Source organism: Eupeodes corollae, chromosome 1 (genome assembly GCF_945859685.1).
Source record: "Eupeodes corollae chromosome 1, idEupCoro1.1, whole genome shotgun sequence".
NCBI lineage: Eukaryota > Metazoa > Arthropoda > Insecta > Diptera > Syrphidae > Eupeodes > Eupeodes corollae.
The window spans coordinates 28,854,609-28,878,580 of NC_079147.1; the positions used below are offsets into that span (position 1 = coordinate 28,854,609).

Here is a 23,972-nt window from a genome sequence, read left to right on the forward strand (position 1 = left end):
CTATTGGACAAATGCTATTTTCCATCCGCTCGGAAAGAGACCTGTAGAGTAGGAAAGATGGAAAAGTTTACGCAGTGGCTTTGCCAGCGACGAAGAACACCTCTTCAGAACAATTGGGGAGATACTATCCGGGCCAGCGGTTTGTGTATGTCAAGGTCTTTCAGTACTGTTGCAACTGCATGAGTGCGAAAGAAGATTCGTCCCATAGAATCATTTACGCTCTCAAGAACAGAAGGACTCATGACACTTTCCGGTAGCGTAGAATTAACAGCAAAATGTGCTGCAAGCAAATTGACATTGTGGACGAGCGTTGGAACCGAGGATGACGTGGTGTTTCGTACGTTTTTTACAAATGACCAGAAATTTTTACTACCTTTGGGACATTGTAGTATTTTTTACCTTAATTTCTTATCATGCAAAAATTTGGTTCGACGAATATAACCATTACATGTCTTTCTAGCTTGTTTGAACTTATTCCGGTTTTCCTCAGTCGGGTTGGCTTTGTAACAACGGAAACTTACATCTCTGATTCTTTGGGTTTGATAGATTTCACCCTCTTCGGGATAAAATTTCTCATTCCACAAAGAATTAAATTTGTAACCATATCTGCGCTGAAATTCACGTCACTATCGAGGAAGCATAGTGACCAGTTAAAGTTCCTGAAGAATTCATTGAGACCGTCCCAGTTGGCTTTCTCATATTGCCAAACAGTTCTCATAGGAGGTTTTCTTTAACTGGGTTTTTTCGACATGAGAATTTTGCAGATACGATACAATGGTCTGATGTGCCTAGAGGCGGTAATACACTAATTGTGTATTTTTTAGGGTCAGAAGTAAGAAACAAGTCTAAGGTGTTGGCGGATTGGCCTGCAACGTCAGGGATTCGCCAAACAGAAGCAGCAGCGGTTTGCTAGTGTAATTCTTCTTCGGATCTCCACTAATATGTCGTTCGTGTGATTGATGTTTGTTCCAAGGTAGGTGAACTCATTAACTACCTCGAAATTGCTGTTACCAACAGTGACGTTTTGTCTTAGGCGGTGGACAGATGTTGCTTTGTTTGTTGATAACATGTACTTTGTTTTGTCCTCATTCACTTCAAGGCCAACTAGTTTCGCCTGTTCTTCAATCGCTGTGAAGGCCTCAAGCATAGCTCTCTTGAATCGACCGATAATGTCTATGTCGTCCGCATAGCCTAGGAGATGGGTGGATTTGTTGAAGATAGTGCGCTCCGTGCTCACACCTGCCTTACGTACTATCTGCTCCAGGACTATGTTGAAGAAGTCACATGACAACGCATCTTCTTGTCTAAACGCAAGGTTGGAATAACTCGGATGAGCCGTTACCCATTTGCGCACTGCACTGCGTATTGTTTAGGGTCATGCGGCCTAGCTGGATCACTTTGTTCGGGATCCCGAATTCAGACATGGCCATCATAAGCTCTTGGCGGTGGATGCTATCATAAGCAGTTTTAAAGTACATTGGATAGGATTTTGTATGCAACATTAAGCAGAGATATGCCACGGTAGTTTTTGCATAACATCGGGTCGCCTTTTTTGTAAATGGGGCTTATGGAACTTATCGACCAGTCAGTGGGTATGCATTCTTCCTCCCACACTTTGGTGATGACCTGGTGAATGCGGTTTATCAAAACACTTCCTCCATGTTTAAAGAGTTCCACGGGTATGCCATCCGACCCGGTGGACTTGTTATTTTTTAACTTTTGCATGGCTCTTTCTACCTCTTCTCTGCTGGGGGCTGGGACTGGGTCTTCATTGACTGTTCTTGCTTCTCTTTCGTCATTATCGTTAGCCTTATTCACTATGAATTCTAAATGATTAGCTAGGTTGAGTTTAGAGTCAAAAATTACTCCCAGATCTTTTTTAGTTAAGACTCTATCGAGAACTTTGTTCTCAATATGATAATCATTTACAAATGGAGACGAACGGCGGGAAAATGAAAAACATTGAGATTTAGAGATGTTGAGGTTTAATTTGTTGATTTTACGCCATGTTGATAAGCTTTGAAGATGTTCTTGAAGTTGCACACAGTCAACCGGATCCTTAATGCATCCCAGAAATTTGAGATCATCGGCAAACATCAAGGAAAAGAAATTTAAGAGGGAATCAGGTAGATCATTTATGAATATAAGAAACAAAAGTGGTCCAAGATGGCTACTTTGAGGAACTCCATAATTATTGCTTTTATTTTTAATAAAAGTCCTAATAAATATTTGCAACTGTTTTTTAGTTTAGATTCCATGTAGCAAATATAGTTTTTATAAATAACAATTTGAAGCTCTTTTCAAGAACAATATATTCAACTTTCAAAGTGGCATCAGACGAAGAAACCCGCATAAGTTTATAAACTTTGTTCTTTTTATTTTTCAAATTTACGAGTCTTTTGTTGTACCAGGCTGGCTTAGAGTTATTGTTAGTTTGTGCTTTAACAACAAAAGTGTCAACTTCTTCCTGAAGAGTACTTAGAAAGTCACTATAGAAGTAAGATAAATCAAAATTATTATTAAAATCATTGGGCAAAACTAAACGGTCCAAATAATTAGCTATGCCAACAAAATTGTCTTTGCAAAGTTAAATTTAAATGAGTTATAAGTTGTTTGTTTAAAGAAGTTAAGTATTTTGAAATGAAAAGTTAAAGCAATATGATGTATAGAATTAGAAAAAATTGGAAAAAGTGATTCACTTACTGTCATTTCCAAATCCTTACCAACAAATTCTAAGTCAAGTGTCCTATCAAAACTATTTTTACAATTATTCATCTGAACTATATCATAAGCTGCAATAGAATCTACAATTTCTGATACATAATCATTAGAAACATTGAATGGAATAAGTTGTGATTCATTATGATCAAAAATCCATTTAAATTTACTTACTTAATTTGGCGCTACAGTCCTGTGCGAAATAGGGCCTCACCCAACAAACTTCTCCATCTAGCTCGGTCCCTAGCTAGATGTCTCCAGTTTCGCGCTCCAAGTTGGGTGAAGTCACTTTCCACTTGTGCACTCCACCTGATCCGCGGTCTTCTGCGCTGTGTCCTCTGGGTGTGGATTCGAAGACTCAATTGCTTTCTTAGCCCAAAGAAACAGCGGTTAGAAAGAATTATTCTGCGTTTGATCTCAGCGCTGGTGTTGTTTTCTGCGTTTACAGCGGAGCCTAGGTAGACGAAGTCCTTGACTACCTCAAAGTTGCGTCTGTCGATGTTGACGTTTTGATTTGTTTACAGACAAATAATTTTTTTTGTTCTGGGAGAATAAAATGAATTTAAAAGCCATTCGTTTCTATTTTTGATATAGGTAGTTTGAGAGATCAATAGTTTCTAATAATGAAGCCGAAAAACTCTAACAAATTTCAAAAATCGTTATCAATGACACTTGCATAATTTTTGTCGACATAATAATTGTTCCAAAAAATCAAACTTCTTTCTTGTTTATATTCCGCAACATTGTTATTACCGATCCAAATTATGCTGTAGCATTCTGGTCAATTTGAGTATTTAACAATTCCTTTGAATTTTTGACAATACCATCTTGATCGATATCTGAATCACTATATTTTTATTTCATCAATTCACTTATCTTATTTTGAACTTTTCAATTTATTTCGTTGTCATTAGTCTCTCCTGCAGACAAACAGTATACTTAGAAAACATTATCGATGAATATGGTCTCTAGTTCAGTAAATTTGGCAAAAATTGATGATAAGTCGATAGGAATTTTTTGATTACCACTATCAAACAATTATAAATAAAAAATAAATTAGTCGACAACTATGGGCCTAACAACTCACAACTCTCATCCGTTCCTATGTAAGAATAAATCAGGGATAGAGGGAACCTGAATGCTTATTTTTCATGATAATAATTAATCTTGAAGGATTTGTCAACGCAATACTAGTAAAAAAAACGTTAGGTTGAATCCAAGACCTCTTGCATGACACTTGGAGGGTAAAACGTACGAAAGATTTCGGTCTTTATATGGTGTGTCCGTGGTCACAAAGCACAATTCCTACTTAAATTTAATGACTGAAACACAAACGCGCTTCAGCTTCGGCTTCGCCTGACGTTTACGAGTTCAGCCAAAGGAATTCAATGCATGCTATAACAATCGTAAGGAAAAGAACTTAATGTAACGTATTGTCTCGTTCTTTTGATTTATGTATATGATATATATAAATATATAAAATCAATTTTAATAAAAATTATGTATTGATTGTCATTGTAAGTTATATACCGCCAAAAAGTTCACTCGATCTCTATAAACTACATGTACAAAATTGTGAATATATTTTTTCAAATCTTAAAAACAATGAACATATTATAATTCTACGTTATTTTAATCTCTCTAATTTAGAATGGGTTTTTGATCCCGAAGAGCTTCATCTATTACCTTTTAATGTAAATTTTGATTTTGAAAGCGAATTAATTGATTCTTTTACAAGTTATGACTTACTTCAAATTAATTTTTGCAAAAATGATTTAAATCGTATTCTAGATCTTATTTTTGTAGATAAAGATTTACTTATTAATGTAGAAAAATCATTAAATCCAATTTTTTCCAACTCGATCCACCATATTGCTCTTGATATACATTTTTCGGGTCTACCACGATATCTAGTAATTAATTATATAGAAAGTAAAAATCTCGAATATGAAAATCTTGAAAACAAAAATCTAGAATTAAAAAAATCTCGAAAACAAAAATTTAGAAAATAAAATCTCGAAATGCCAAAATCTAGAAAAAAATCTCGAATGCAAAAATCCAGCGCGAATTTTAAACATTGTTTTAAAAATTCAAACATACATTCTGGATAACTTACTTCTCCTTAACAAACTTAAAATTGGCAAGTAAAGTTATCAAACATACAATTGCACATTGCTACTTATGCAACTATTTTTCTTGCTCAGAAAATAAAATATTGGGTAAACTGATGTATGTATGTTTTTTTTACTGTTAAAAATACAAAAAAAAAATCTCGTATTCTTATTTTTTTTCGAGATTTTTTTATAGATAGAGTCTTTCGAGATTTTTGTTAATTCTGGATTTTTGTGGATTCGAGATTTTTGCTTTTTAGATATTTTTTTTTTATTTTCGAGATTTTCGGCATTCGAGATTTTTGGCATTCTAGATTTCGTCATGATCCCACATTTTTCATTTTAGGAGTACGTTAAGTCTTGAAATTATAATAAGTTAAAATTTAATTACACAAAAGTTAATTTCGAAGGAATAGCGAGTTATATGTCTGATATTCCGTGGCAAGAAAATTTTAATTCTTTCAATTTATAGCAATTTTATGATTATTTTATTGATAATATTAAATAGCCAATTGATATAATATATGTACCAAAAGTTCAAGTAAAAAATAACTCGAAGCCTCCTTGGTTTAATATAAGGCTTTGTTATTTATGTAATAAAAAAAACAAGGCCTATAAACGAGCGCGGGCATCGGGAAATAATAATGACTTAAAAGGTGTTTATATACGATTACAACGAGAATTCGATGTCCTTAACAAATTTCTGTTTAAATCTTATATTTTAGCAATTGAATCAAACCTTAAAAAAAAACAGTAAAAGTTTTTGGTATTATATTAAAAACAAAAAATCTTTTGTGGCATTCCTAGTAACATGCATTATCTTGATTCAACGCATTCACATATTTTATCTATTTGTAATTCATTTGCTCATTATTTCCAATCAAATTACATCAGATCAGACGAAGCTACTTCAAGTAATAGGGAATTTTTATTTCAAAATTGTAAGGTGAATATTGGCCAAATACAGCTAAATATGTCTGAAATAGAAAGTGGCCTTTTTGAGTTTGAATGAGGACATAAATCCAGGTCCGGACGAAATACCACCGATTATCCTTAAAAAATGTGCATTAGCAATAATAGAACCTCTTTTTTTATTTTCAAAAGCTCTCTATCTAACGGTGAGTTCCTATCAGTGTGGAAAAATCATTTTTAACTCCAATTCATAAATCTGGATCAAAGCATCAAATAAACAATTATCGTCCAATTTGTAAATTGTCATGTATACCAAAACTGTTCGAAAAATTAATATACAATAAGTTAGCTTTCCTCGTGAAAGAACAGATTTCACCATTTCAACACGGTTTCGTATCGGGAAGGTCAACAACAACCAATTTATCTATTTTCTCCAATTTTATTTTAAATAAACTCGAAAAAGGTCACCAAATTGATGTAATCTACACTGATTTTGCGAAAGCTTTTGATAGAGTAAATCACTCAATTTTGTTGAAAAAATTAATTTCTTTTGGTTTTCATTCAAATCTTTTGAAATGGTTGGACTCTTACCTTAGGAATCGTATTCAATTTGTTAGAATTGAAAATATGGTTTCAAGTCCAGTTTTGGTAACCTCAGGTGTTCCCCAAAATAGCCATCTTGGGCCACTTCTTTTCCTAATTTTTATCAATGACTTACCTGATATTTTCGAAAATTCTGTTCAACTTCTATTTGCTGATGACTTAAAGTTTTTTAGATGTATATAGTCCATTACGGATTGTCATCTGTTGCAAAATGATCTTCGTAAATTATCTGAATGGTGCTCTGTAAACCAATTATATTTAAATGCCTCTAAGTGTGAATGTTTTACTTTTTGTCGTTACTTTTCCCAAATTATATTTGAATATAAGATTAATAGCCATGTTCTTGATAGAGTTTGGGAAAAGAAAGATCTGGGGGTAATTTTCGACTCTAAATTAAACTTTGTCAAGCATATAGAGTTCAGTGTATCCAAAGCAAATTCCATGCTAGGCTTTATTAAACGTAATAGTAATGATTTCAAAGACCCTTTTGCTCTTAAATCGCTCTATTCATCTTATGTCAGATCAATATTAGAATATTGTTGTGTTATTTGGAATCCATTCTATAACATTCATTCAAACAGAATTGAAATGATTCAAAAAGATATTACTAGGTTCGCAATTAGGAAATTAGGTTTGAACATCGAAACTCCATCATATACTACCAGATGTCAACTTTTAGGTATGCAATCACTTTTAAATAGACGAAAAATGTATTCAGTTATGTTTATAAGTGATATTTTATCGTACCATATTAAGTGCCCATTTCTTTTATCCTTAATTGATATATATGCTCCATCGCGACAACTGAGAGTACGTTCCTTATTTCGTGAAGATGATCATAGAGTTAACTATGCAAAAAATGAACCCATAACCCGCTGTGTCAGTGAAACTAATCTTATTGTGTCTTATATTGAATTTGACTTTCATCTGAGTAGATCTTCTTTAAAAAAATAGATTGTTATTGTATTTTCATTTGAATTGATTTTTTAATTTTACAATATAATTTTACTGTTGTCATATTGTTAATGTTTATTTTTATTTTATTAAAAATATTTTATTGTATGTAATACGCTATAAGTTCATCTCGATGTATTAGCATGTAGTCTAACTGAAGTTTTAAAATCTCTAAATGATGTAAATAAAATATTAAATAAATAATGTGACTCCAAACGGAAGCTCTAGTTCAATTATATGAACATTTGCTTTGTCTGACAGCTCAACAGTTGTAAAAAATGTCAACAAACAAAATATTTGCTCTTTGGAGGGATGAAATAATAGAAAAGTCATTCAAAGCAACCTCGAAGCAAGGCTACCGTAACGCAGACGAAGACGAAGCTGATGCGGGTTTGTGATTCAGCCATAAAATTAATTTTGACAAAATGATATGCAAATTAAACATTTGGGCGTTCTTTAATTTTAAAAGTTATTTGGGCGTTGTGACATTCGTTTTGAGTTTGTTGACGATTTTTTGTTGAACTTTTTAAGCATTTTGACCAGTTTTGGGATCTATGACATTTTAAGATTTGCGCGCCAAATTCTGTACCATCGTAATGGAATGTTTGATTAAAAACTTCAATTCATAATTTTAAGAACATTCAAAAAAAAAGATGTACATATATGTTAGGCTACCATCATAACTTAGTTGTTTTAAACATAGTTAACGACCGATCTTCAGCCCTAAAGTGTAACTAGACATTTTTTTATTTAATAAACTTTATGTATTTGATATTTTTTCTTAAGCATTTTCTTTAGCTTACATAAATAATATTTCATATATTTATAGGCCGCCATGAACTACCGACGAAAAAGTACAGTTGGCTGGAGCATTGGAAACATTCTTCTTGATTTTGTTGGTGGCACCTTGAGCATGTTACAAATGATTCTAAATGCCTATAACTTTGGTTTGAAATTGCAATTGATTTATATCAACTTTTTTAATAACTTCATTTCCCTCTCTAGATGACTGGATATCAATATTTGGAGATCCAACTAAATTTGGTCTTGGTCTATTCTCTGTGCTGTTTGATATTTTCTTCATGCTTCAACACTATGTATTTTACAGGTATGCCCAACAAATCCCATTCTATCCTATGTTCCTACAAACAAAAGCCTTCCATGAGTGTTTATATTAATAAAATAATTATTTATCCATTGTTTATGCAATATAATTCATAATATTATTACTAAGCGCTATTAAAAATCATCCATTGGAGTTAACTTCACACAACTATCATTGTTTTTATGAAGCAATAAAAATATGAATTCACCATTTCATTCCATTTTGTGTAATTTGTTTTTATTAACTATTGTTCTTTTTTAATTTAATTTATGCTTTAATTTAAAACATCAAAAAACAAACAATTTGAAAATCTTTTGCAGAAATTCAGAGGAAATAACAATTTCCCCAGTGACAACTGTCGAAGATCTCACTGAGATTAAAGAGGACAATAATTCTGAGAAACGATATTAAATAGAATTGTTTCGTGTTTCTCCTTAATTTATTTTCTTTGATTTCATCTATTTTAATAATTAATTACCTAGTAAATATTTATAATCATTTGTAATTAGTGTTATTTTATATTGTTGTATATTTTATTACTATTGTTTTGCTAGATCATTTATATTTGTTAGTTTTATTGTTAAATACTTAAGCTAAAAAAAAGAAAAACAAAATTTCAGAAAATGAACGAAAATTGTAATAAATTTGTTTTTTTATTTGTTGCACTTGTAGTTTGATTTTTTTATAAAGCAACTTGTACATAATAATAATACATATATACGAATTTTAAATTATATGTTAGAAATGCTTTTTTGCACATATTTAAATTGGTCGCACTTTGATGTTGGTTAAAGTAATCGCACTGTCTTCATTGTTAAGAGAGTAGGTTTCAATCCAGAAATAAAGGTTGATAGGGATATTTGTAATAAAGATTAAACAACCGATGTGAAATATTTAAGTAAACGGTGATTTTTTAAGAGCTTGAGAACTTTAAAAAAAAAAAAAAACGCATAAAATTTGCAAAATCTCATCGATTCTTTATTTGAAACGTTAGATTGGTCCATGACATTTACTTTTTGAAGATAATTTCATTTAAATGTTGACCGCGGCTGCGTCCTTAGGTGGTCCATTCGGAAAGTCCAATTTTAGGTAACTTTTTCGAGCATTTCGTCCGAAATAGCCCGAATTTCTTCGGAAATGTTGTCTTCCAAAGCTGGAATAGTTGCTGGCTTATTTGTGTAGACTTTAGACTTGACGTAGCCCCACAAAAAATAGTCTAAAGACGTCAAATCGCATGATCTTGGTGGCCAACTTACCGGTCCATTCCTTGAGATGAATTGTTCTCCGAAGTTTTCCCTCAAAATGGCCATAGAATCGCGAGCTGTGTGGCATGTAGCGCCATCTTGTTGAAACCACATGTCAACCAAGTTCAGTTCTTCCATTTTTGGCAACAAAAAGTTTGTTAGCATTGAACGATAGCGATCGCCATTCACCGTAACGTTGCGTCCAACAGCATCTTTGAAAAAATACGTTCCAATGATTCCACCAGCGTACAAACCACACCAAACAGTGCATTTTTCGGGATGCATGGGCAGTTCTTGAACGGCTTCTGGTTGCTCTTCACTCCAAATGCGGCAATTTTACTTATTTACGTAGCCATTCAACCAGAAATGAGCCTCATCATTGGTCGATTATGTAGACCATAAATCGGACGTAAAGCGCGAAACACATTTCGAACCAAACACTGATTTTGGTAATAAAATTCAATGATTTGCAAGCGTTGCTCGTTAGTAAGTCTATTCATGATGAAATGTCAAAGCATACTGAGCATCTTTCTCTTTGACACCATGTCTGAAATCCCGCGTGATCTGTCAAATAATAATGCATGAAAATCCTAACCTCAAAAAATCACCCTTTATATGCAGTGGCTCCCACGATTAAACGGACAAAGAAGAGAATGTAAACTCGTACAATGTAGTTTTCCAAAAGAAAATGTATAATAAATTTTATAACTGAATTTCTCTCAAATAATCGGACACTAGCTGTAGTAACCCTGTAACGGTACTTTTCCAAATGTCAATGGGTAGGCCTAAACATTATATTCTTACTTACTTAAGGTGGCGCTACAGTCCGGGGTGGGCCTGGGCCTCAACCAACATACGTCTCCAGCCAGCTTGGTCCCTAGCGCACACCAAGTTGGTTGAGGTCTTCACCCACCTGAGTGCGCCACCTGAGTCGCGATCTTCCTCTACTGCCCCGCACCGTCCCTCGGGATTAGATTCGAAGACCTTCCGGGCTGGAGCGGTGATGTCCATTCGCTGTACATGACCCAGCCATCTAAGCCGTTGGACTTTAATTCTGCTAACTAGGTCAGTGTCGCTGTACAGCCCGTACAGTTCGTCGTTATATCTTCTCCTCCATTCTCCATCTATGCGTACGGGACCGAAAATAACCCGAAGAATTTTTCTCTCGAAGCATCCTAAGACGCTCTCATCTTTCTTTGACAGGGTCCAGGCCTCAGCGCCATAAATGAGAACCGGGATGATGAGTGTATTATAGATGGTGATTTTAGATGCTCGATAAAGGACTTTACTTCTCAATTGCCTTCTAAGTCCAAAGAAGCAGCGATTTGCAAGAGTTCTACTTCGTTTGATTTCAGCGCTGGTGTCGTTGTCTGTGTTTGTAGCGGTGCCTAGGTAGACAAAGTCCTTAACTACCTCAAAGTTATAGCTGTCCATGGTGACGTTTTGTCCAAGACGTCGTCGTTGAGTGTCCTTTTTTGATGACATCATATACTTGGTCTTGCCCTCATTGACCACTAAACCCATCTTCTTCGCTTCCGTCGCAATGCTCAAAAACGCTCCACTGACATCACGCTTTGATCTTCCAATTATGTCAATATCTTCTGCGTATCCGAGTAATTGGATGGATCTTTGGAAAATTGTGCCTCTAGTGTTGACGGTTGAGTTTTGCACAATTCGTTCCAGAACGATGTTGAAGAAGTCGCATGACAGTGCATCGCCTTGTCTAAAACCTTTTTTGACATCAAATGCATCGGTAAGATCTTTTCCGACCTTGATAGAGCAGCGTGCATTCTCCATCGTCATTCTGCGTAAACGGATAAGTTTGACAGGGATGCCAAAACTAGACATTGCTCTGTAGAGTTCTTCGCTATAGATACTGTCATAAGCGGCTCTAAAATCGATTAAGAGATGGTGGGTATCGATTTGTAGTTCCTGGTATTTTTCCAAGATCTGCCGTAGTGTGAATATTGGGTCGATAGCGGACTTTCCTGGTCTGAAGCCACACTGATAAGGACCAATCAGGTTGTTGACGAACGGCTTTAAACATTCACATAATACGGCAGAGAAGATCTTATATGCAATGTTAAGGAGACTGATGCCTCTTTCGCTGGCGCAATGTAGAGGGTCCCTTTTCTTATGTATCGGGCACAGTATGCTGAGATTCCACTCATCGGGCATGCTTTCTTCCGACCATATTTTGCAGATGAGTTGGTGCATGCTCCGTACCAAGTCATCGCCTGCTGCTTTGAATAGTTCGGCAGCGATGCTTACTTAAGTTTAGATATAGCTATCTTCACTTCGTCAAGGTCGGGTAGGCGGAATTGTTGATCTGCGTCGCCGAGCATGAGTGGTTCTATCTCCCTTACAGCGGAATTCGGTTCGTCATCGCCGTTATATAATTTCTAGAAGTGGTATTTCCATATTCTCAACATAGACTGCTATTCCACTACGATGTTCCCCTGATCGTCCTTACAGGCTTCGGTTCGTGGCTTCTACCCTTGGGAGGTTTTTTTTACCTTTTGGTAAAATTTACGAATCTCATTTATCTCCTCGATCTAAGAAGCCGGTGTTCCTCTCTCCTCTTCTGCTCGTAGAGCTCGCGAGAAGCTCTGGTCCTCCTGTGCAGCGCCGTTTTGTATGCCTGTTGTTTCACTGCTTGCGCTTGCTGGCATTCGTTGTCAAAACAGGGGTTTCGCTGTGGTGGCCGTGTGAAAGCTAGCACTTCAGAGGCGGCATCTCTGATGGCTGTAAGGCAATGTTACCACTGGTTTTCAATTCTTAATGCAGGCAGCATAGGACTCCCTAAGAGGTTATTAGAGACTCGATCGGAAAAGGACATGTTAGTCTTTTGCGATTGTAGCCGTCTAACGTCGAATCATCTCACAGTTTTGGCTTGGATCGGGATATCCGTGCCTTGGCTACAATGAGGTAGTTGTCTGAGTCAATGTTGGCCCCTCGGAATGTTCGGATATCCTGTATACTGGAGAAGTGTCGTGCGTCGATCGCAATATGGTCAATCTGGTTGACGGTTGATTGATCAGGAGATTTCCATGTCCCCTTGTGGATATTGAGATTTGTGAACTGCGTACTAGCTACCAGAACGTCTCGCCCGCAGCGAAATCGATCAGCCTGAATCCGTTGTCGGAGGTGGTACGATACCACCACCAGGCTGTATTGCCCGATTGTGCCACCAAAGATGTCTTCTCTTCCTAGCTTGGCATTTAAATCTCCTAAGACAATTTTAATGTCATAGCCAGGGCACTGCTGTCTTTTGCTGTCTTGTCCAAGAGCTCTAATAATATGTCTTTGGTGTCTTTATCTTTCTTCTCTGTTGGGGCATGCGCGCATATGAGGCTTATGTTGGCGAATTTAGCATTGATCGGATTGTCGTGATGCGCTCGCTCACACTGTTGAAACTCAAGACTTTTTGCCTGAGTCTAGTTTTAACAAGAAATCCAGACCCAAATAGACGCTGTCTTTGTTCTCGGTAGCAGCAGTCGCCGTAGAATACATCGCAGTCTTTTAGTTTGCGTTTGCCCGGTCCATCCCATCGCACTTCTTGGATGGCGATAATATCTGCTTTGCAGCAGTTTAGGCCTTCCGCTAATTGTTCGGCTACACTTGGTTATGGGACCTAACATTCCACGTACATATCCGAAGTTCGTTGTCCTTATTTCGTTTGCGTGGGTTGTCAACAGTGAATCCGTCCGTATCCGAGGCTTGTTGGTGCTTCGATACTAAAGGTATTTTTTACATTGCCAGGAAGTCACCCCGACGACGGCACAACCCCCAACCTGGAGGGCAAGATCCTTAGTATAACTCCAAGGACGGGGATAAGATAAGACTAGGGCAGCTAGTTAATTTTTCAGTTGTCATTACCATAATAGGGGTAATAATTTCACGTTTAACAATGAAAATAAGATTCATAATGTTAGAAAAGTAAAAGAAAAAGAAAACCTGGAGACGTACAATAAGAAGCTACTTTTCAGATTAATCAACTAAAATCCGATCTCATCTTTCGAGTATGTAAATATTTTTTTTGAAAGAGACCACGGTTAACGAAATCAACAACTAAACCATCAGAAAAAGTAGCATCACTATCACCATTACCGATGTAAAGACCGAAATGGCCGTAGATAAAAAGCTATACACCAGTGAAAATTTAATAGTAAAATACATCTTCTTAGGATTGTAAGTTAACCGTTAGACATATGACGATATTATAAATTAGGTTTTGGAAACATGTCGAAACAAATTTAGCCTTAAAGGTTCAGATAGAAGAATGTATGTACGGCGGAAAGCTAATGAAGAATTTTCTCATAAGCATACTCGAGCTACTATGAAGCATGGCGGTGGGTTGGTCTTGGAATGATGAGTTGCAAGTTCTGATTTTCGGAACTAACAATGGCCAACATTAATATTTTAAAACAACATTTGTAGTGCAGTTTCAGTAAACTCGGCATACAAGACAATTTTATCTTCAATTACCCAAAGTACACGGCAAGATCGTGGCTATTATACTGAACTGGGACGCCTAGTTGCTCAAAAGAACTTTGAAAATATCGAGGATCATAAGACGGTCCTTCAAGAAGAACGACAACAAATAAGTACACTGTATATACATTAATAAAAGAATGTATTTGAAGAGGATAATTTTATGATTTGACTTTTAAATGTTTTTTATTTTTAAATCTTCCGAAGGGTTTTGTTGTCCTGAATTCTTTGGCGTTAGGCATAAAGCCCTTAAGTCAAAAGATTGCTTTTTAGGTTTTTGATTTGGTGTAACGACCTTTTTGTGTGTCTTTCATTTAATAGTAACAACTTCAGTATAGGACAAACCGCCAAATATCGTATTAACTTAGTCTTTAGATAAGAACGCAGACAAATTTACATTTGTTTTGATATTAAAGACTTAAGTTAATTGAGTCTGTGTGACCAGTTTCCGACTTTAGTCCTTTTTTCCAAAAGTCAAACAATTATATTACATTGAAAAATCTTGGATTTTTTACTCCCATCGTTTTTAACTCTCGTCCGAACACTAATCTTAATTGCTTCCTCAAATTCAATAAAACGTATGAAATTTGTTTTATACACATTTCAAAACCTTGCTTTGAAAAATTGTTTAATAATAGAGAATAAAGGCTACAGACAGATGAAGACTAACAACTTAGAATAGAAAAGTAAATAATCTATGGACCCTCCCACAAAGCAAACTCCCCAAAAAACCATTTGTGTTCTTTTAAAGTAAAACAGATTATTTTTTTTTTGATAAAAACTTAAATTATTTATTTTCAACTTTCTTAATTTACTTAAACCTATTTACATTCTAAAGGTTTAAATTAAATTATGATGACTAATGAAAACAATGTACAATGGAAATGCCTATTCAGTCAACCTATCTTATAAAATTCTAGGCTAGGAATCACTTTAATCGACTTCTTCTACGGTGGGACCAGTGCGGCCACCGAATCCACCAGATTGCTGGCCACATCCTTGAGCACTATTTGCTCCTCCATTGTGGATCTTTGTCATAATCGGACTGCAAATGCTCGATACGTTCTTTATTTTGTCTTCGTATTCTTCCTTGTCAGCGAGTGTGTTCGAGTCCAACCATTTGATTGTTTCCTCGCAGGCTTTTCGTGCAATTTCCTTCTCTTGGTTGCTTATTTTATCTCCGGCCTGGTCGATGGCTTGCTTCACCCCGAATACATAGCTCTCGAGGGTGTTACGAGATGCGATCTTCTGCCGTTGCTTCTCGTCCTCCTCCTGGAACCTCTCAGCCTCGTTTACCATTCTGTCGATTTCGGCTTGTGACAGACGACCCTTATCGTTCTTAATGGTTATGTTCTTGGTGTTGCCTGTTCCAGTTTCTTTGGCAGACACATTCAGAATACCATTTGCGTCCAAATCAAATGTCACCTCTATCTGTGGTGTTCCTCTAGGAGCTGGTGGAATGCCCGACAGATCAAATGTGCCCAGTAGGTTGTTATCTTTTGTCATCACCCTTTCACCTTCATATACTTGGATGGTAACGGCTGGCTGGTTGTCGGCAAACGTTGAGAACGTTTGGGTCTGCTTGCAAGGTATTCTGCAATTCCGTTCCACTATCTTGGCCATTACTCCGCCTGCTGTCTCGATACCCAGTGACAATGGAGCAACATCAACAAGAAGAACATCTTGAATTTCACTACTCTTGTCACCACTCAGAATGGCTGCTTGTACCGCAGCTCCATAAGCTACCGCTTCATCGGGATTGATCGACAGATTCAATGATTTTCCACAGAAGAACGACTGCAAGAGATTCTGTACTTTGGGAATTCTCGTTGAACCTCCCACAAGGACGATGTCGTGAATCTGCCGTTTGTCCATTTTAGCGTCATTCAATGCCTTCTCCACTGGTTCCAGAGTTCCACGGAACAGATCAGCGCACAGCTCTTCAAAGCGAGCTCGTGTCACTCTCGTATAGAAGTCAACTCCCTCAAATAGGGCATCGATTTCAATAGTGGCTTCTGTGCTGGATGACAGTGTTCGTTTAGCTCTTTCTGCGGCTGTTCTTAAACGACGAAGGGCTCGAGGATTCGAACGAAGGTCTTTCTTGTACTTTCGCTTGAACTCCTCTGCCAGATGAGTCACCAAGCGATTGTCAAAGTCCTCGCCACCCAAGTGTGTGTCTCCAGCCGTCGCCCTCACTTCAAACAGCGAACCCTCATCGATTGTTAAGATGGAAACGTCGAAGGTACCGCCTCCCAAGTCGAAAATCAGCACATTTCGTTCACCGGAGAGATTCTTGTCTAGTCCATACGCTAATGCTGCTGCTGTTGGCTCGTTGATGATTCTCAGAACATTCAGTCCAGCTATTGCTCCGGCGTCTTTGGTAGCTTGGCGTTGTGAATCATTGAAATATGCTGGAACTGTGATAACTGCGTCCCTCACTGTCTCTCCCAGGTAGGCTTCTGCTGTCTCCTTCATCTTCGTCAACACCATCGAGCTAATCTCTTCGGGGGCAAATCTTTTCTGTTCTCCTTTGAACTCGACTCCAATTTTCGGCTTGCCACCCTCACTTACTACTTTGAATGGCCAGTGCTTCATGTCATCTCGAATTTTTGGATCATCATATTTGCGTCCAATCAATCTCTTGGCATCAAACACTGTGTTCTTGGGATTCATGGCAACCTGGTTCTTGGCCGCATCGCCGATTAGTCTTTCCGAATCTGTGAATGCCACATAGCTGGGTGTTGTGCGGTTGCCTTGGTCGTTGGCAATGATCTCTACTTTGCCATGTTGGAAGACTCCAACGCACGAGTAGGTTGTTCCCAAATCAATTCCGATTGCTGGCATTTTGTCTTAGTATGATTTTTCTTTTCTGCTTTTAACTTCAAAATTCAAACTCAAATTTTGATATAATTTAACTTGTGGTATATTCGAGTATTTTCTAGTTTTGTTCTCTGCTTTTAATTTCACTGTTTTTAAAATACTTTTATTTACTTCACTTAAGTTTTTCTTTTAGTACGAATAACGACTTGTTTAAAATAACACTTCGTTGAATACTTTGGTCTCAATTGCTTGAAATATTTTTCAATAATGATTGAGAAGAGAACGAAGGCAGGTATTTATATGATTTGGGGCGAAGAGCGAATATTCTCGAAACACCATCTAGATGTTTGTGGAAAATTGTAGAAATAGAAAATATTATAAATGGGTGGAGAGTTAAGAGAACTCTCGAAGTTTGAGAGGGGAAAGAGCGAGGTTTTATTAAATAATTTTGCTGAGAGAGAGTTAATTTCTCCTTTCTGTAGTGGACTTGTATGCTGAATTAAGAGAACAGGGGTTAGTTAGAAGGGAGGAAGTACGTTTCTACAGACAGATGTTTTTTCTCTTGAAATTTTCACAAACTTTTTCAGATTTCGTAGATGTTTTGTTTACATACATATGTATGTATGGATAATGGATACCGTAAAGATACTTTTATATAAAAAGGTCAGTAAAATTCAATGCAATTCCATTCTAGAAAATTCGACTATTTGATTCTAAATTTCGAGGAAACGAGGAGGGAGGATTCCTTCTCATTCTATGTACATACCTACATATGTACATATGTATTTGTATATCTCCTTGGTCCTTGCGATTACTGTTTATGAGAAAAACATGAAAGTTGCATTTTTTCAGACAGCGAAAAGTTTTAACCTCTTTTTTGCAAGAAAAATAGTTAAGCGAATGAAACACTAACTTATAAAATTCAGTTAGTTCAACGATTGTGAGAGAGTTCAAAAACCAGGACAGCTCTTTTGGACATTTGTTTATAAATCTAACAACGCTTTGGACAATATTTTATCAAAAAAAAAAGAACAATTTGTTCGAGAAATGGAACGCAACATAGAACAGACTATAAGGCTGAAAAAGCATTTTAAAATATAGTTGATATGTAAGTACATTACATATGTCTGACTTGAGGCTAAAATGTGCATTCAAAGTGGACAAATAAAAAAACACGAAGTTTATTTTAATTAAATATGTGCTCAAATCGCAGATTAGGATTAACTTGAATGATAAAAAGTTATCTATGTTACATTTCTTGAACCCAGAAGCTTTAAAATTGGGAAATGAATTCTAATTTCGATTTGGTTTCAGAATTTGAAAATTTAATTTCTAATCCCGAAAAAATGCTCATTTTAAGAGCATTTTCAAAATTCAAAATAAAGAACAATTTTTGTTCAAAATAATAAACTAAAAAACCCACTTAAATTAATTTATGTATCCAAACTTATACGAATTTGTAAGAAAAATATTGACTTTGCCGTACAGCAGTGTATATGGTGGGAGAATATTTTACAATCTTAGATTTGTGAAAAAAAAAGTACTTTCAGCTTTAAATGTTTTAAGAGGCAAAGATTTTGAACAAGAGGTAGAGGATTGTGTTCCTAGTTATGTTCTTGTACAAAATCATATCAATGAAATACTGTGATATCAAATACGAAGACTTTTTAAAACTGATTCCTAAACAATTTGTCTAGTTGTTAATCGCGCATGTTACATTTATTTTATTCAATGTTATTTTGTTCTAATAAATAAAAAATAATAAAAACATCATTTTAAAGTGCGATTCAATTAACATTTCTATGGGACACCTTTTTTGACCCTTTATGATAATTTTCAGAGATTACACTGATCCGGCTTCTAATGTTGTTCTTAAACTTCAAACTATAAAACGATTAAAGTTCCTGTTCACTTACTGGAACATGTCGTTTCTGAATTTTAGTATTTTTGTGGGACATCTTTAAAAGTATCTAACATGTGGGAACACAATGTAAAGGACAAAAAAGACTTATAACTCCAACGTTTTATACCTTTTGCATTTATATTTATTATTACGTGCAGGAACTATACTACGACCAACAAAAGCATATATTTGTATCTAAATAACTTTATTAATTATTTTAAAATGAGTCTTTATTTTTTTCAGAAACCTTCAGCCATATGAGTATATCCCAGGGAATGTTGTAAATCAAAGCGGCTCAAACCAAAGATATGTTAATAATGAAACGATTGATGAAGAACCTATTCTTCTCCCGGCTGTAGCTTAATAAATTGAAATAAAATAATTAATGAAAGTGTTTATGTTAATTTCTTTGTACTTATTGAATTTGACAATGCCACAGACTTTTGTATGTTAATTGTGATAAATAAAATGTAAAGCTTATAAATAAACGACTGTTGACTGGTTTTGTAGAATTTATATAAGTCATCAGATATTAGTGTAGGTAATAATTATGTTGCTAAAGACTTAGTTCCTATGATAGATTGATTAAGTTTTAAATTAAATGCTCTCATTGAACTAGAATCTTCTGTTTTTCCCCACTTTTTTGTTGTGAACCTTTAAGCTTCCCACTTGGAATAATTTTTAATCTATTCCAATGCTTCTTAATATAGTAGTAATACTTAAATGGTATGTCATATGCATAATTAAAGGTTGTACTTTTCTAGTTTTCAACATGTTTTTGATCAACTTATAGATTGCCTAAAAGCAATGTAAAATGGATTAAAATTGTATGGTTTCGATGGTACCCTGCTAAATTGGTTTCGGTTCTATGTAATAGGTGATTTGGAAACTGCAGTTCTTTAAATTGTTCCTTAAGGTAGTCATTTATCCATCAATGTTTTTACATCAGGGGATGGAGGATGCTTAGTACTTGCCAATGATATACAAAGGATCAAAGCTATAAGGAAGGCATTTCAACAGGACCTTACTTACATGTCTGACATGGTGCGTTATAATTTGCTTTTCGATCTTTCAACTGTTTTGCCTTTCAGTCGTTTATTTAGGCAAACAATTTTTAAATACTCTCAGACCTTCTTCTGATTTTAAAGACCTCTACACTCGGAAAGCAATTTAGTATTCGATCAATATGATTGATACAAAAAACAATCTAATTGATAGGATTGTAAATATTAAACAAACAAAAAAACTTACATTTGTAATAATTATAATAGTGGATCTTTATTGTTATAGGTATACACACTCTTGAGACAAGACGAAGAATGTACTCTGTTTTATTTGTCCGTGATTTTCTTTGTATAGTAATATTAGTACATTTATTTGTTTCAAGGTCTTAATATAAAAATTCTTTGATGGCATGAATACAATCTTCTCCTTGAATTATATAAACAAGTTTAATTTTACAAATGTTATTTGTTTATAATTTTGAAACTTGTCAAAAATAGAAAATTGAGAATAATAAACAACAAATTTATCTCTTGCAGTGAATTTTTGTTTGCTTTTTAAAATTTTGTTATATTTTTCATTGTTTTATCGAATGTTAAATTGAATTCTAAATTTAATAAAAACTTAACATACCCAAGATTTGCAAATGTAAATAAGAAAAAGTGAGCATACTCCTCAGTGCACCATACTATTGAATGGTTGTTTTTATATTTTAATACAAACTCCATCATTTTTAGGATGAACTTTTCATAAAATAGGCCTAGGAATTTTGTTCACTATTGCCCAACGTGAGGTTCATTACAACTCTAGAGTTGGAACGCAAGTTTAAATTTTTATTTAGGCTCTAATTTGTTTCTTAACTCAATAGTTGAAAGTTTAAAGTTGGCTTTGTTGGAAACATGCTCTCAGATTGTTTGATACTTTAACGACCAAGTTCTAAATTAAATTCAAAACCCGAGCATTTCTTCACTTTTTATAATTTACTTAGAGTACTCAGTGTACATTTTTCATCGAATTTTAATCTCGGTTTTATAAAACAAAGTTCTAACGAATAATTTATTGCTTTTAAAGCACCCCGGTAGAATTGTTGACATTAAATTCTGACATTCTAACAACAAATAATATTCAAAATTTGTCAGGTTTGATTGTTCGGTAAACAAATTTGTCATTAGTTTCGTTTCATTAAATAAATTGTCGAATTGAATACATGCGGGAGGGGTGCGCCGACAAAAGACAGTTTTGTTCAGTAAAACTGATTTGAAAGTTTTATTTTAAATACTAATAATAATAATAATACTGAGTTATGAAAATATTATACTAAAGTTAAACTTTATTAAACAAAATTAGCAAATACAAAAAAGTCAATGCATCGCGAAGATGTCAAAACCGTTGCGTGTTCGTAATTGTTGTTCTTCTTCTCTGGACGATGGGATGATATGGTATTGGCACATCGTTTTCCGGCATACGGACTAGGGGTATTGACAGTAGGCACATCCTACATCAGGCCATTCTGGGCTGAATCCGTCTCGGATGAATCAGATTCGTTATCGTCATCATCATTTATCCATCGTTTCATAAGATCTGCATCAGATGACGTTTTATTGGGTCCTTCGTGGCTTCCAATTTTACTTAGTTCGTATCGGTCGTTGCGTTTGATTTTTGTAACTTCATCCGGCCCAAGGTACTTAGGTTGAACTTTAAGTCCTGGACCAAATTGGGTGCGTTGTATTGCCACGAGGTCACGCACGGCGTATTTGTAAGCTGGTTTTCGGTTTTTATCGTAGTTTTTTCTGTTCTCTTGTTGAAACGTTTCTTTTTGTAGTTTAGGATCTCTTCGAAGCTCAACTCTGCTTGCTTAAAATTCGTTCCCATTCTCCTCTTTCATAAATTCCGAAAGCCTCATATCCTCTTCATTCCTCATTGGTACACCGATCAAAAGTTCAAACGGTGTCTTTTTTGTAGCTCTGGATACTGTTGAGTTAATCGTCCTTTGAAGTCGTGAAACGGGTTAATACGGGTAGCTTGGTGAACATTTCTATGATAATGCGGTTCATACGTTCCACCTGACCATTAACCCAGGAACTTCAGTCGTGATTTGAACGTTTTGGATACTTCTTTGCTCGCAATACGCTTTGAATGCTGTCAATATGAAGGCAGCACCTTTATCCGTTATAATTCGGTGTGGGTTTCCAAATATGTCTTCAAGGAATATCATCTTTTTAAGAACTTCATCCGGGAAAATCCACACAAATTTTGTAAAAGCATCCATTACACAAAACATGTATACTTATAGTTTTAAGCCGTTGAGGGCATCGGGCCAAGGTGGTCAACATGATAGGTGTGTAGCGGTATATCAACTTTTTCTATAGGGTTAAGAAAACGTTCCTGTTTTCCACTCTTTTTTACTGCAAGAATGCAAGACACACAATTCCAAATAACATCTGCAACTCTTTTTTATAAACAAGGGAAGTAATATTCCTGCCTAACGATCTTTTCAACCTTTTTGGCGTTGATGTGACCTGGTTTGTGTACGTTTCGAATAATTTATTTTTGCATGTTTTTCGCGACAACAAGTAGCTGGTCTATGCAAAACCTCGCAATCGAATTCTTCTATTTGTAGAGCCCATCTCGCCACCCGGGAACATATCTTTTTTTTTCATAGAATTCTGAAACGCTAAATAGTCAGTGTAAACTTTAAATTTTAGTCCCATTAGATAAACGCGAGCACCTCGAGCTCGTAGCTGCTGTATTTTTCTTCTGCAGGCTTAGTTTTGAAACTTAGATAAAACACTGGGTGTAAAGCAGTATCGTGAATTTGAAGTAGGACTGCTCCAAGGCCTATCTTACTGGCGTCGGTATGCAATTCGGTTTATAAATTTGGATTTAAGATTTTTAAGACAAGGTCGTTGCACAGAAGATCTTTTAAATGTTCGAACGCGGATCCTGCTCATGTCCAAAACGAAATACAGACATAGAGTTCTTGTTATATCTGATAGGGGTTTCGCAATTCTTGAATAATTGGGTATGAATTTTTTTTAAAAAACCTGTTAACCCGAGAAAGCTTTGCATTTGTTTAATGTTTTTAGGCTCAGTGAAGTTTCTTACTGCTTTCGTCTTTTCGATCGAGGTCTTAACCGTACCGTGTTCGACAATGTGTCCCAAAAATACTACAGATCGTAACATAAATTTTCATTTTTTCCAATTAAATTGAAGAACGTCTTTAGCTGCGACGTCTAAAACTAACATTAATGTATCGAAATTTTCGTGTTCATCTTTCGAAGCGATTAAAAAGTCATCAACGTAAATACGCATTAGCTTTTTCAAAATGAGATCTTTAAAAATTTTGTAAATATATTTCTGAAAAAACAGAAGGAGATATACAAAGACCAAACGGCACTTTACAGAACTCGTGCTGTGCATCAGGGGTTAAGGAAGAGGTATATTTTCTACTTTCGGGAGCAATGTCAACGTGAAAGAAACGGTTTTTTAAGTCTAAAGTCGTAAATACATGAGCGTTGTAAAGTTCATCGAGAACGTCTTCCATAAGCGGAAGGGGATATCGTATTTTTATAATTTTCGTATTAAGTCTTCTTAAATCAATGCACTATCCTTTTTTTCACCAGCACTATGTGGCTTGCAAAATCAGAGTTACTGGGGACAATAACACCCTATGAACTATCTCTTTCTATTTTGCATCGTTAGCACAACATGAGTTTGAAAATATGTATTTTAAAATCTCGGTACCTATTAATATATCTTCTGATAACCATTCATCGTTTACAATATCCAAAATAAGCGTATATGTCGTGTTCTGAATCATAACTGATAATTTCAAGGAACCAATCGATTGTCGAATCTCTTGGCCCAAGTCCGCAAGGAGAGTACCCGAGTTTTCGACTTTTTCATCTAAACGGTCAAATATCGACTTCTTAATAAGTCGTGCCTCTAATGCGCGATGCGCGACCAAACTAGACGTTGTTTGACCAAACTTTTTCGTTCATATTTTTTGGAGTTCGTTCCAACTATGTACCCCCGTTTCTGACTCTATCGCTAACTTTGCAGCACCCCTCAAAAGCCTTCTTGCATACAAATAGCGCTGTACAGAT

The 23,972-nt window shown here is 35.5% G+C and overlaps 2 protein-coding genes across 7 annotated transcripts in view; one reads left to right on the top strand and one right to left on the bottom strand.

Annotated features, from left to right (window-relative positions):
• LOC129943208 (cystinosin homolog) overlaps nt 1–19,268 on the top strand; it is a 110,346-nt gene extending 91,078 nt beyond the window's left edge. For 5 of the 6 annotated variants that reach the window (XM_056052494.1, XM_056052492.1, XM_056052496.1 and 2 more), the window contains exons 7-9: nt 8,128–8,245; nt 8,304–8,406; nt 19,108–19,268. In XM_056052494.1, coding sequence (XP_055908469.1) covers nt 8,128–8,245; nt 8,304–8,406; nt 19,108–19,228 — 342 coding nt within the window. In that variant the 3' untranslated portion in view covers nt 19,229–19,268. Of the gene's footprint in view, nt 1–8,127; nt 8,246–8,303; nt 8,407–8,723; nt 9,069–19,107 lie in introns of those variants that run through there. The other variant, XM_056052497.1, reaches the window with a different exon arrangement.
• LOC129943207 (major heat shock 70 kDa protein Ba-like) lies at nt 14,902–17,357 on the bottom strand. The gene has a single exon (XM_056052491.1). The coding sequence runs from the start codon at nt 16,983–16,985 to the stop codon at nt 15,075–15,077; it is 1,911 nt and encodes a 636-aa protein (XP_055908466.1). The 5' UTR covers nt 16,986–17,357; the 3' UTR covers nt 14,902–15,074.
• Nucleotides 19,269–23,972: the final 4,704 nt, after the last annotated feature.

Excerpts from the sequence above, each read along its gene's own strand:
- LOC129943207 (XM_056052491.1), bottom strand. The coding sequence starts at position 16,985 with ATGCCAGCAATCGGAATTGATTTGGGAACAACCTACTCGTGCGTTGGA.